Source organism: Budorcas taxicolor, chromosome 10 (assembly GCF_023091745.1).
Source record: "Budorcas taxicolor isolate Tak-1 chromosome 10, Takin1.1, whole genome shotgun sequence".
Taxonomy (NCBI): domain Eukaryota; kingdom Metazoa; phylum Chordata; class Mammalia; order Artiodactyla; family Bovidae; genus Budorcas; species Budorcas taxicolor.
The window spans coordinates 49,954,281-49,967,508 of record NC_068919.1 but is presented as its reverse complement, the minus strand read 5'-3'; the positions used below and the strand labels follow the sequence as shown (position 1 = coordinate 49,967,508).

The 13,228-nt window shown below is 34.2% G+C and overlaps 1 protein-coding gene across 1 annotated transcript in view; it reads right to left on the bottom strand.

Moving 5' to 3' along the window:
• ADAM10 (ADAM metallopeptidase domain 10) overlaps positions 1-13,228 on the bottom strand; it is a 76,564-nt gene that overhangs the window by 27,322 nt on the left and 36,014 nt on the right. Inside the window, exons 5-7 of the mRNA XM_052646640.1 lie at positions 11,272-11,364; positions 8,330-8,513; positions 1,215-1,378 (exon numbers count right to left, since the gene is read on the bottom strand). Of these exons, the coding sequence (XP_052502600.1) occupies positions 1,215-1,378; positions 8,330-8,513; positions 11,272-11,364 (441 nt within the window). The remainder of the gene's footprint in view (positions 1-1,214; positions 1,379-8,329; positions 8,514-11,271; positions 11,365-13,228) is intronic.

Below are 13,228 nucleotides of genomic sequence, written 5' to 3'. Positions count from 1 at the left end.
TTTAATAAGCCCCACCAAAATCACAAACAGAATACCTTTCAGTATTTTGTACTTCCATGTATATTAATCTTCAGTTCACTTTAAAATCAATACAATAGACCATATATTGAAAAAGTGGAAGGAAAAGTGTTAGTCTCTCAGTCGTGTCTGACTCTTCGTAGCCCGCCAGGCTCCTCTGCCCATGGAATTCTCCAAGCAAGAATACTGAAGTGAGTAGACATTCCCTTCTCCAGGGAATCTTCCTGACCCAGGGATCAAACCCAGGTCTCCCCCTTTGCAGGCAGATTCTCTACCTTCTGAACCACCAGGGAAGCCCCAGGGTATTAAATAATACCAAAGAATTACTCATTTTGTCAGGTATCATAACCATGTTGTGGTTATGGAAGAAAATGTCTCATTTTTTAAGAAATGCACACTGAAATATGGAAGGGTGAATGACTTTGTTTCCAACACCTCACAAAGAAAAGGAAACACAGAAAGATGTGGCAAAATCTTGATGATCGCTGAACTGGAATCAGAGGTCAGCAAATAGGAGCCCACAGCCTGTTTTCATATGGCCTAAGTTAAGAATGGTTTTTCCAAGTTTAAAAGATCGTAAACAATAACAAAATAAAGAAAAATATGCAACAGAGACCAAATGTTGCCCCACAAACCTAGTTTATTAGTAGAGCCTTTACAGAAAATGTTTGTTGACCTCTGTCCTGTATGATGAGCATAAGATTGTTGTACTATTTTTCTCTACTTTTACGCATGTTATCAAGTTTTAATACTGAAAGATTTTAAAATAACAGTCTAAGTAGAAAAAGACAAATCTAGTAAACCCCAATAATGCTTTAATAGAAACCAAGCAAAAAATCCACAATTTGCTAACATTCAAACAATGGAAACTTTAAACAATGAAAAGTGATTCTCACTCAATAAATATTTGAATGAATCTTGTACCAGGCACTGTTTCAAGGTCAGGAGTGAATGAAAGAGACAAAATTCCTGCCTTCATATAATTCTGGCACTGTTGTGCTTATTCTCTTATTTTAATTACAAGCATTCTATTTTCCTCCTTTTCAGGACTATGGTCAAGTACATTACTGTGTTTTGACATATAAAAACTAAGCATTCTCGTGGACTTGTTTTCACTGTAAACAGTATCAACAAAAATTACACAACATGAAAGACCAGCAACCTAAAAAAAAACCTAATAATTAGGCAATACTTACTGGAGATCCAAAGTTATGTCCAACTTCATGAGCAAACGTAATGTGAGAGACTTTGGGGGGTACATGAGACCCATAGTTCTGAACAGTAATAATTCCAGTGTTTAAAGACTTCTTCTTACCATCTGAATAGAGCTTACTTTTTTCACATATTCCTCCAGAGCTTCCTAAGTCAAAACAAAAAATGGCTAAAATTAGCATCTTCCCCCCGCCAAATAATTCTCTAATATATGCCATATTAATTTGAAACATTTTATATGTATTTTGAGTCCAAATTTGGTACATACATATGTCAAGTTCTAAAAAGTTTCTTTGGTCCACGATTAGAAAGTCATTCAAATAAGTTTTAATGGCACAAATAAATTCTCAGGATTGAATACAAACCCCTTATAAAACGTTCCTCTTCATAACCAAAATGTCTCCAAATTTTTACTCCTCTTAATTTAGCTAAACAAATATTTAAGATTCTGTTAAACTTAAATATTTCAACATTTACACTGGGTCTTTTTCATTTTTCAAGAAGAAAACTTGTATTTAAGTTAAATGAAAGCTGACAAACTATGCTCAAGGAGATGCTAAGAAAGTCACTTCTACAAATAATAACAGTGATGGACAGGAGTATGTGATTCATGTCCTAAAAGACAACGCACTATATACTCCTTAAAAAGGAAAAAGTAGTGGTGGCTAGGATGTGGAAGAAATAGGCTGACAGAGGTACAAACTTCAAGTTGTAAGATGAATCAAGTCCGAGGATCTAATGTGTGACACATGATGACTATAGCTGAAAACATGGTATTATATAAATTAAATTTGCTAAGAGAAGAGAAGTTAAACATTCACACACACACACACACAAATGTAAATATGTGGGGTGACGGATGTATTAAACTCGGTGGGGGGAATCATGCATTAACAATGCATACAAATATCAAATCACATTGTACACTTTAAATATCTTACAATTTTATTTGTCAATTATATCTCAATAACACTCAAAAAATGTCAAGTGGGTAAGAGAAAAAAGGAATGAAGGACAGAAAGTGGGAAGGGAGAAAAAGCAAATGTGGTAACATGTTAACTGATTAATTTATCAGGAGTTCACTACACTATTCTTGCAACTTTTTGGCAAGTTTGAATTTTTTTCCAAAATAGGTTCAAAAAACTCAATTATGATTTTCCAACATGTCTTGAAGATATTTTCAAATTTTAGTCTTCATTTTTCACTTGTATGATACATACGAAACCATTTTGTAGTTCATCTGTTCATTTACAGTTCCTAAACTTCAGAGCTTAATACCAACATGAAAGTGTTTTCACATCTAAATGCAGTTAATTTTAGAAATTAAAAAAAAGAACATCAGCAAATTAGAAAATCCTTGTTTTTATATACACTGCACCAAGACAATCACAGTATTTTAAATAACTACTAAAGACTTTCAGGGAGAAGTACTTTGGTTTACATTCACATTTTAAGAGATTATTTGCATTTTTTCATTAAAATACAATCAAATGGATTAGGATATTCTGATAAATGATCTAATTATTTCAAATTAACTTTCTACAAACACAGCTACAACCAAATTACATTTTTAAAAGCCTAACATTTATAACCTCTGATAAAGTATATAATAGGAAAGCAATTCAAAAAAGATGTGCAAGATATGCTATATTTAAAATGGATAACCAATAAGAAGCCTCAATGTGGCAGCCTGGATGGGAAGGGGGTTTGGGAGAGAATGGATATATGTATACGTACAGCTGAGTCCCTTCTCTGTCCACCTGAAACTATCACAACATTGTTAATCGGTTATACCTAAATACAAAATAAAAAGTTCAAAAAAAAAAATGCAAGAATAGCAAGAGGCTACAACTGTTGCCTTGTTCCTTTTAATATTAGAAAGTACAGGAAAACATATCATAAATTTAATGACTATTACGACACAATTCGAGAAACTGAAATGATAATGTGCTTTCACAGAAAACTAAACTGAAAGACTAAGTCATATATGCAGATTTTAAAAGGCAAAGGATTGAGAACCTTTATATTTAATATTTACTATGTTTTCTACACAGAAAACTGAATAGAAAGATAACAGCAAATGACTTACAAATATTTAATATATTCTCTTAATCTACTTTTGGAGTCCCAAGGACTATATCACTATTCTAGAAACTAAAAAAGATATAAATAAGCATTCTGTATATAATAATTACAGTCTCTATATTACAGTTTTAAATAAGTAGCAAATTAATATCCTGCCTTATCGAAGATGTATCATATGCAAATTGGTCCAGTGCTGTACTGTCAGACTTGAATTAAGCATAGAAGGTTCCACACTGCAAATCTTTATCAGTCAAAAAAAAAGTAACAGTACACATTAAAAACTCCAATAATGCACTTCCTATATTTTTAAGGTCTATCTAATTTAAGGAAAGATAATGCATAAATTTGAGTGTAGTCTTCTGAAATACAGTCTTAGTTTGCTATTTTTACAGACTAACAGCATATGTTAGAATAATTCAGTTATACAGAAAAAAATACAATACTATGTCTAACTTTATTAGTTGTGATTTAACTTTTTAAATACTGCAACAATTTTTGATATGCCAGAAACTCAATTAATGTTATAAATACCTACAGCTAAGTCATAACTCAAGTTCAGTAATTGCTTTACACTGTAAATTTAAAAGTTTACTACATACAGTGATCACTGAAAAATACAAATTATGAATAACAATGATGGATGGGTAACTCAAAGACCAACAAAGAAACAGAAACATTTTTCTATCTACAAGATAGTCTGAGGGCTAGTCACAGAATATCGGTCCTAAACTTGTTAAAACAATTCCCCAAAAGAAAAAAATTATAAAACTTACAAGGGTAAATTTAATACCCTGAAAGAATCCATAAATACAGTTTTGGTGTGAGCAGCCCTAAACATCTACAACAATAGTAGCATGCTGACCATTCAACATTAATCTGAGCAGTAATTCTGAAGCAGAAATTAGTATACTGCCAGACAGGTTCTAAACAAGAAAAACAGAAAAGAAGAGCTCTACCAAATGAAATGTCCCCCAAAATGTTCTTCATAAATGGTGAGAGAAATACTCAATGGTTCAGGACTGGCTCTGCAGATGAACTTCACAGTTGGCCTTCAGTGACCTGGCAAACTGAGACTGTGTTCACTGGGTTAACTGGTAACAGTAAGGTGGGTAACAGATGAGTAGAATATGCCTTAATAAAAGAAAGACCCCCTCAAAAATCATGTTAGAAGGGTGTAGCAAATTAAGTACAAAAAAGGGCTATCTAATATAAAGAATTTACCTTGAAAGGAACTGACATTTCAGTCTCTAAATAAAAGGCTGCTACCTGCTTATCACAAAACTTTGCTTATAAACAGAGAAGTTTAATATTTCCAGTTTCTTATTCAAGACTAACTTTGTTTTGGAGACCAGACTCCTCCCTTTCTAGCACTCCTTTCTAAGTCCTGTATGATTTCACATGGAAGCCTCCAAGTTAGCCCAGTTTATGAGCTGTTCTATTTATTACGGACTTAGGGCAGGAGGAACTGTTTTTCTCACTAAAAGGAAACTGAAGGCAGAACCCAACCACAATAAGAAATTTTAAGAAAACAAATAAAAAGTAACATAAAAAAAGACTGAAACATTATTGGAATGTTTCAACTCTCATTGTTTTTTCCACCTTAACTGAGTCAATGAAGAGGACTACAGCTAGTCATTTGAGTAACTATCCAGTGAAAATTAACACAACAGTATCACAACAAAATTCTTTTCACTACTCTATATTTGAATAGTGAAACAGCTGCAGAATTAAATGAGATTAAGCTAAATAATACAATAGAAATTAATGAGGTCAAATAAAAATGAAAAAGGTTAAGAAAAGCAAGAGACCACCAGCTGAACAGATCAGCTATAAAATACTATTGCAAAAAATTAGGCTAAAACTAGCATTACTAAGATTTGCATACGGAAATATTAAGTCACAAAGGAAGGGCAAAGACGGAAGAAATTACAATGAAAAATAAACAAGCTGAAACAACATGATTTACCTGAATTTACAGAGACAGAACAGACAAGGACCCAGTACACTAGCTCCCAATCCAGAGCTCTTCTCTTTATCTCACGACAATTACCCAAAACGATGCCTAAATTCTAGTCAGACACGACTGAGCGACTTGGCACGCACGCATGACTCCTCTCTCTTAAGAAAGAAGGAAACAGATTCCACCTCTACTTAGATTCAGGAAACATTTCAACTTCTTCTTGGAAATGTCTTAGAGAGATAAAAGCAGGATGTTACATTATAATAATACCGAGTGAAATAACTACCAAATGCACAAAACGTGGAGCCAAAAGGTCCAGATTCTAGGTTCTTTGTGGTACTGGGTTGTAACCCAACTTTCCTCATCTGTATAATGGAGGAAATAACACCTATACCTCACAAGGGAACTGAATTAATCAGTAAGAGCAAATATATAAAGTTGCTTATAAAAACAAAATGCAAACCAAATAAACTCAGTTCAGGTAGTCTAAGGGCAAAGGGAAATGAAGAAGAAAGCTGTCAGGGCAGGTATCCTATTTTAGAAAAAGTTGTGTCAAAGGAACAAAGACCCCTTCTCTTTCCCACTCTGGCCCCATTCTTCCGTCCCTGTCTAGCTGTTCCCCCAGAAGCGCCTAGAAGAAGGCTTGTGAGAGTTGGAGTTGGGATTTTAACACAGATTAAAGGAAGAAGGCATCAGATGAAGAACAACAACAAAAATGCAAGTAATGTGGCCTAGCATTCTCAAACCAGAACTCTACCTACTGTCACTTCAAAAAAATAAACAGTACTTCATAAATTAAGTGGTCCAGATGCCACAAACTAGACAGAAAAACTAACTGTCCCCCAAACCCTAGTTCAATCATGAGAAAAACATCAAACAGACTATGACTGAGGGACATCCAACAATACCCCTGACCAATACACCTCAAAACTGTCAAGGTTATAAAAAATAAGAAAAGTCTGAAAACTCATCACAGCTAGGAGGAGACTGAAGAGAAATGACAAGTGTATGGTTGTATCCTGGACAAGATCCTGGGATGGGAAAAGGACCTGACGAATAAGAAATCTGAATAAACTACGGGATGATTTTAGATAACAATAATGTACCTATTATTACAATAATGTAATCATTAATGTTAACAATAATGCACCATGTAATACTGGTTCATTAAGTGTAACAAGTGTATCATACTAATGTAAGCTGTTCTAAAACAGAAAGGAAGGGGAGATGAAACTCTATACTATTTGCTCAATTTTTGTATAAATTTAAAACTGTTCTAAATATATAGTTAGTTTTTTTTTTAAGTAGACATACAGATATCTGAATATTCAGAAAAACTTGACCAAGCTCTCACAGAACCACTACATTCTTAATGAACAACAGTTTGGAGTTGAAAATACAAAATGGCAGGAAGTTTTTAGTCTGAGATCATCTAATCATTTGCCCAGGACATTTTGTGAGCAAAAATATTAATATGCTGGTTTTCAAACTTTAGAATGTATCAGAATCACCTGGAGGGCTTCTTCAGACAAAGACTGATGGGCTCCACACCACCCGGAGTTTTTGATACAGTAGACCTGAGTGAGGCCCATAAATTTACATTCCTAACAAGTTCCCAGGTAATATGGATGCTGCTAGTCCATGGAGCACAGTTAAAGAAACACTATATTAACCACAATATATAAAGAAAAACGAAATGAATCCTTGAGTTTCTATAGTACCTACTGATGAATAAGGAGAAGGGATTATAAACATTGTGATAAAATTATCCAACTAATCTTTTTCCCAAGCAGGGAAAAAGAAATTTCAGCATATACAAGTTATAAAATATGTGAATCATCACAGGAAAGAGTGAAACATACAATCTGCTGACAATGCAAGTAACACAAAACCAGCACAGATCACTTTAAGGGACAAATATCCAAAAATACCGTATTATATAATACATGCAGCCTATGACATAAACATGTATTTTAATGACAGCAGGGCTTGAGTACACTTCAAAATGTGGCACAGAAACAAAAGCTTTGGAACCTGTAAAAAGGATATTCACTGCAGGCTTTTAAAAAAGAGCAAAATATATAAGAGGAAAACTATAGTACTAAAGACGTTAAAATATGCATAAAAAATCAAAGGATAAATTAAGAATAGAAGAGCCTGTCCTACCCCATATGAAGTTGAAGTTGATTCTTTTAAAAAGATATGTCAGAAGGAGAAACTGCTGTTTACAGCTCAGAAGATGACAGACTACTGATCAAATCCTATATGGCAAATTTATATTCAAACAGTCGGAGATTCTTTCTACTTATCTTTCACCTAATAAATCTGTATTTCTCTAAATAGGCTACTGAACCTATTATGCTGTAAATGACAGATCCCCATTGGACTGCAGTGGAAAGGAGATTATCCTACTCCAGCTTTCTAAATGATAGTGGCTTTCATGGCTAAGCAGACACCAGCAGAACGTGGGTCCATGCAGTCAAGCCAATGGAGCTATGGATCCTGGGGCCTGCTCTCATCTCTTTTCAGGCAATACTTGACTTTTGTTAAAATAAAGGCTAGAAATAAAATGATGATAGTAAAGGTAGTCTCTTTTTCTTCCCACCTGCTGTTCTCGAGCAGGATTTCTCTGCATTTTATCTCACTGCAGAACAAAAGCAAGAACATAATTTTCCCTTGTTGACTCTAAGAACCTCTCCTCTACCCCCATCCCATTAATTAATTACATTTTTTGTGGAACAATTAGCATTCTGCTTTTCAGTTTCAGAAATAAGTACCACTTTTCCCCATAAAATTATTTATTTCAGCCACTGAATGTACAATACCAAATGTCAGGATATCTGCCTGTTAGTACTCATGTAATTCATTTCAAAATAAAAAGCTGCTTCATCTATTTTTCCATTTACATTATGCTTATGAATTTTACCTAACTTGAGCTGTACAAATGAATATACTGTACGGGCATCACTTTCTCCTATACTTTGTAAAACTCAATCCATCATGAAACTGCTTTTCATTCCAAGTAGTAAGTCAAGACATATCTAGATAAACTACCTGAAGGTGCTCCAACCCACGCCAGACCAAGGACACCATCATCAAAATCTCGATCTGTGAAAACGTAGGCCAAACAGTAGTCATCATGATTCTGCTCAGAATTCAGCTCCAGAAACTTCTCCACACCAATATTTGGAAAACGGAATGGATTTGTAGGGTCCTTCTCATCAGCAGTTGTGTTGATCTAAAACCCACAAAACAATGATTTTAATAAGCAGCTAATGTTAGCAGAGCTTTAGTAGAAGTAGTATCCACTACTTAGTCAATTTTTTTTTTTTAAGTAGCCATAAGGATATCTGCAGAATTAGAAAAATTTGACCAAGCTGGACAATATACTTGGGGCCCAAGAAAGCTGGGGCTAAATTAATGCTTCTACAATTATTCCCACTTCCTCCACCCCATAGCTGATCCAAAAAAAAAAAAAATGGAAAGACAAGGTAGAGGAATTAAAACTGAGTATGTTACATTTCTGAGAAAATTTTCACCCCTTTCCTGAACACGTGGGATGAAAAAACAAGTTCTGCTTTCAAAATTTCTAATAAGGAAGTACAGTTTCTCAAATTTAATCATTTGATCAGTCTCCCTTAGTGCTGATCTCCTACATACGGTGATAAGTAAAGGATATAAAACCCTATATTTCACCTAATTAGCAGAACATAAAATGGATATTAAATCCAAGACTGTCAATTCAGCAGACAAATCATATTCCTGATTCTACTTGCCTAGAAAATCATGAGTCAAGCCCAACTAACTTCAAGTTCAATTTTTTTCCCTGTGTAAGAATTTTTTTTCTTTGCCCATTTGTTTCTCTATTTCAAGCTGAGTTCCTCCAGAATGTTTCCTTCAACACTTTATCTACTATCTACTCTTGGGGCAGGTTTTTCTTACACAACGTGAAAAATAATCAATTCTGATACCAAAATTCACCAAAACAAAAGCTTTTATTTATGAGTCATTACTTCTTTTCAGAGACCTCTGCCTATCTTTTGAAGTCCTAGAACAATTTGGTTTTCTCCAAGTAAGAGAACTACATATAAGACAGTTGATAGGGAATAAAAGGGAATATATATGAGAATAAACGTTGCTTAGAAGGCAAATCTCAGTCTACTGAAAATATCAGTGAAAAGGTAAGGCTATTACAGTCAATAAAACAAAAACTACAGGTCTTTTTATGATCCACATCTTTCAGTAAAATCAAGCGGTTTACAAACAGGATGGCAGAAACCCCTTGAGGGTAACTGCCCAAGGACAGATATGAGAATATCTGGTTTATCCATTAACAATTAATCAAAAACAATCAGTTATGGTCATATAACAACACACACACAAAAATCCCGAAACAAGAATACTAAGTATTGTAAGTAGCTCATGCTTAGAGACATGCTACATTGCTTTTCCCCACAAAACACAGAAATGAAATTCTGATACTTCTATAATAATGGCTATAAATAAAACTGCATCTAAATTTTAGTTACCTATATTAAAAATGGGATGATGAATACTTAAATATGTGCTTACAAAATATAAATTTCAAGTTATTTAATGGGTCACAAACTTCAACTGATGAGATTTTAAACTAAAGTTTTACTCTTGATTAAAGGCCGGAAAAACAACCAACTGCCACATTACCCTTTTATATACATGTGTTTCTTCATAATGCAAATTATTTTACTCAAAAAAATGTACCTTACTAAAACTTCTTAAGGTGTTCTCTATTTTTCACTATTTTGCATTTTATTCCTCTGTCTACTAAACAGCAATACTTATACAACTTATCATTTTTATTTGCTCATTTAAATGTTTACATCACTCTCAAAATACATGAAACCAACTGATTACGGTTCTTTATCTATCTACAAACCATATTTCACCTTAAGACTCACTGTAGTATTTAATCATGTCACTTTTAAAAGTAAAGACCACTTTCAGCTATTTTAAAAAATATATTACACATGTATACTAAAACTATAATCTAGTCAGCCATATTTTAAGAAATATAAAGAATTGTCTATGGGAAATTCCCTGGAGATCCAGTGGTCAAAACTCAGTGCTTTCACTGAGAGGGCTAGGGTTCAATCCCTGGCTGGGGAACTAAGATCCTGCAAGCTGCCTGGTGAGGCCAAAAATAAATAAATACATAATTTGAAAAAAATAAAAACCATTAAAATTTGTATTAAAAATAAAGAAGTTCTGTGGAAAGTATTTTTGTAAAATGATGACTTTTAAAACATGGGTTATCTAGCTTATAAACTCAGATTCCTAAAAGCTATATACTTTGAAAGAATTCATATTTAGAAAACATTTGAAACAGTCCAATTTTGTTAATAATTGAGTATTTACTTATTAACAATTTATAACATTAAAACTAAGAATCAGCATTTCTCAAAATGTGTACTGTAATTCTTTGGAGTCTCAGATGATGTTAATATTTCTCTCCCAAAGGATTTCTCAGAACGTGGAATACATTAGTGTACACTGTTAAATTTCAAGAGGAAATAGAATAAAGTGTTTCTCCAACTTCCAATTTTACGTAACCACTGTATCTATCCTTCCCTCCACTGGAGCATCAAATGGGACACATTCTAAAATATACTCTATAAGGAAAATCTACAGAAACTGGTGGAAATGTCAAGTACCGAATCTCTAGTTACTAGAGCACTTTGTAACTAGTATGTTAATCAGACAAATAGGAAACAGTACTTTCTACCATACTTCTTGTACAGTTCAGATTAAAGCTCTATAGATTTCATTCTTAAATCATAAGTCCAGGTATCCCCTCTGTGTTCATGTACAACCCTAGAGTAAAGATAACCTGTATTAGTAAATACAATTTAAATTATTTAACGCATAAAGAAGAAATAAAAAGCAAGCATTTTCATTTCGTAAACATGATCCTTATTGTTTCTCTTTTTTAATGTTAACTATTGAAATTCCTTACTTACTCTTATGCGTTTCACCATGAAACTGATGTTACGGATTCCAGAGAAGTCTGTTGTCTGGTAAATTGTATCAATTGCTTTAACATGACTGGATATCTATTGATTTTTTAAAAAAAGAAAAACATTTTAGGGGCAATGTTGAAATGTGAAAAAGACTGTGAATTTCCATTTTCCAAATCAAGAATTATTCATATTCTACCACATTCAAATTTTAAAATGTCAATATCATATACTAGATTAAAGGATGAAAAAGATTAGTGAGCTGGAACTGCGAAGAGAAACTGAATGACTCTCCAGACTTTTCTCTGGCCAAAACCAAACATGCACTCTTGCCTCAGTCATATAAAACTTTGTTTCCTCAATTCATCCCACAATGTCATACTTCCATGGCTTTTCACTTGCTGCTGCCTTATACCTAAGGTTTTACTCCTTAGACTCAATTCAAACATATTCTGTGAATATCTCCCTGTTAGTATCAGAGCACTCAGTCATTCTCTGACTCAGTCTTTCCACTGCTGCACTGGTACACATTCTGTAAGTTTTGTCCACTACTTACTATGTAGTAGGCACTGGGCTTCCCTAGTGACTCAGTGGTAAAGAACCCACTTGCCAACGCAAGAGACACAGATTTGGTCCCTAGGCTGGGAAGATCCCCTGGAGAAGGAAATGGCAACCCATTCCAGTATTCTTGCCTGGGAAATCTCATGGATGGAGGGGCCAGGCAGGCTATAGCCCATGGGGTTGAAAAAGCATCAAAGATGACTTAGCAACTAAATAACAACAAAGACACTGTTTTAAGTGCTGGAGGTATAGTGGTAAACAAAACTGAGACGGTCCCTATAAATTTATAGAGATTTATTTTAGAGGGGGGAGAAAGGGAAGGAAGGAATACAAATATAAATAATACACATTTAGATTTTGCTAAAATTGAGAGAGACAAGCAGAGTGACAGGACACAGAAAGATCCTCTTTTTACCTAGCTGACTCCCAATTTAACTCTCTGGCTTCTAAATCACTATACATGAACCTTCCCATCTTCATTTACAAAAAGCACTCCTGCTACCACTTATGTGAAAATATGCATGAATATATAGTTTCAAAACTATTTTCAAAGAAATTATATAAACACAGAACAGCCAAGTAGAAGCATTAACAATTTAAAAAGTAGCCCAGTTTGCCACACATTGATAAAGAACATCATAACACTGCTGGTAAAGTCCATTATAAATCTGTGCTACCTACACTCAGCTTGGTTTAGTGATCCCTTATCCAATTCTCTGTTCTTTCTCCACCCCAAACATTGGCGGTTCAAACATTTCTCCACAGATGACTAATTAGATATCTTAGTTTACTGAGAGTTCATCTTGAGTTCCTGCTTTTTTAACCTTCAAACTTTTCTGTCTTTATTCATTTCTATCTTCCTCAAATGGTATCTCTTCCTTATGGAGTAACTTTCTTTTATTCTTAACCCCAATCCTTACTGAATCTTCAAGAACATTGTCTTACATCAATTTTTCTTTTTCATATCTTACACTGCTTCTCTACTGGATCATTTTCCTCTTCTGACCAACTTTCGTGTGTCCCCCTTTCACTCAAATATTCCATGTTATTCTTGTGAAGTGAAGTCACTCAGTCATGTCTGAATCTTTGCGACCCCATGGACTGTAGCCTACCAGCCTCCTCCATCCATGGGATTTTCCAGGCAAGAGTACTGGAGTGGGGTGCCATTGCCTTATTCTTAAGCCACCATATTTCTGGTTTTTCACGTCTCTTGAAACTCTAACTGTTCCTGCCAACCAGTTCCTTATTGTTCACAATGTTTTCACCCTCATAACTTTACTGAAAGCTCGCTTAAAGCATATCAACAATCTTCTGATAACTAAGTCAACTAATATTTATAATCATTCTTTCTTTTTTTCAGCATTCAGATCAGTCAGGCAGCTCAGTCACTCAGGCATAT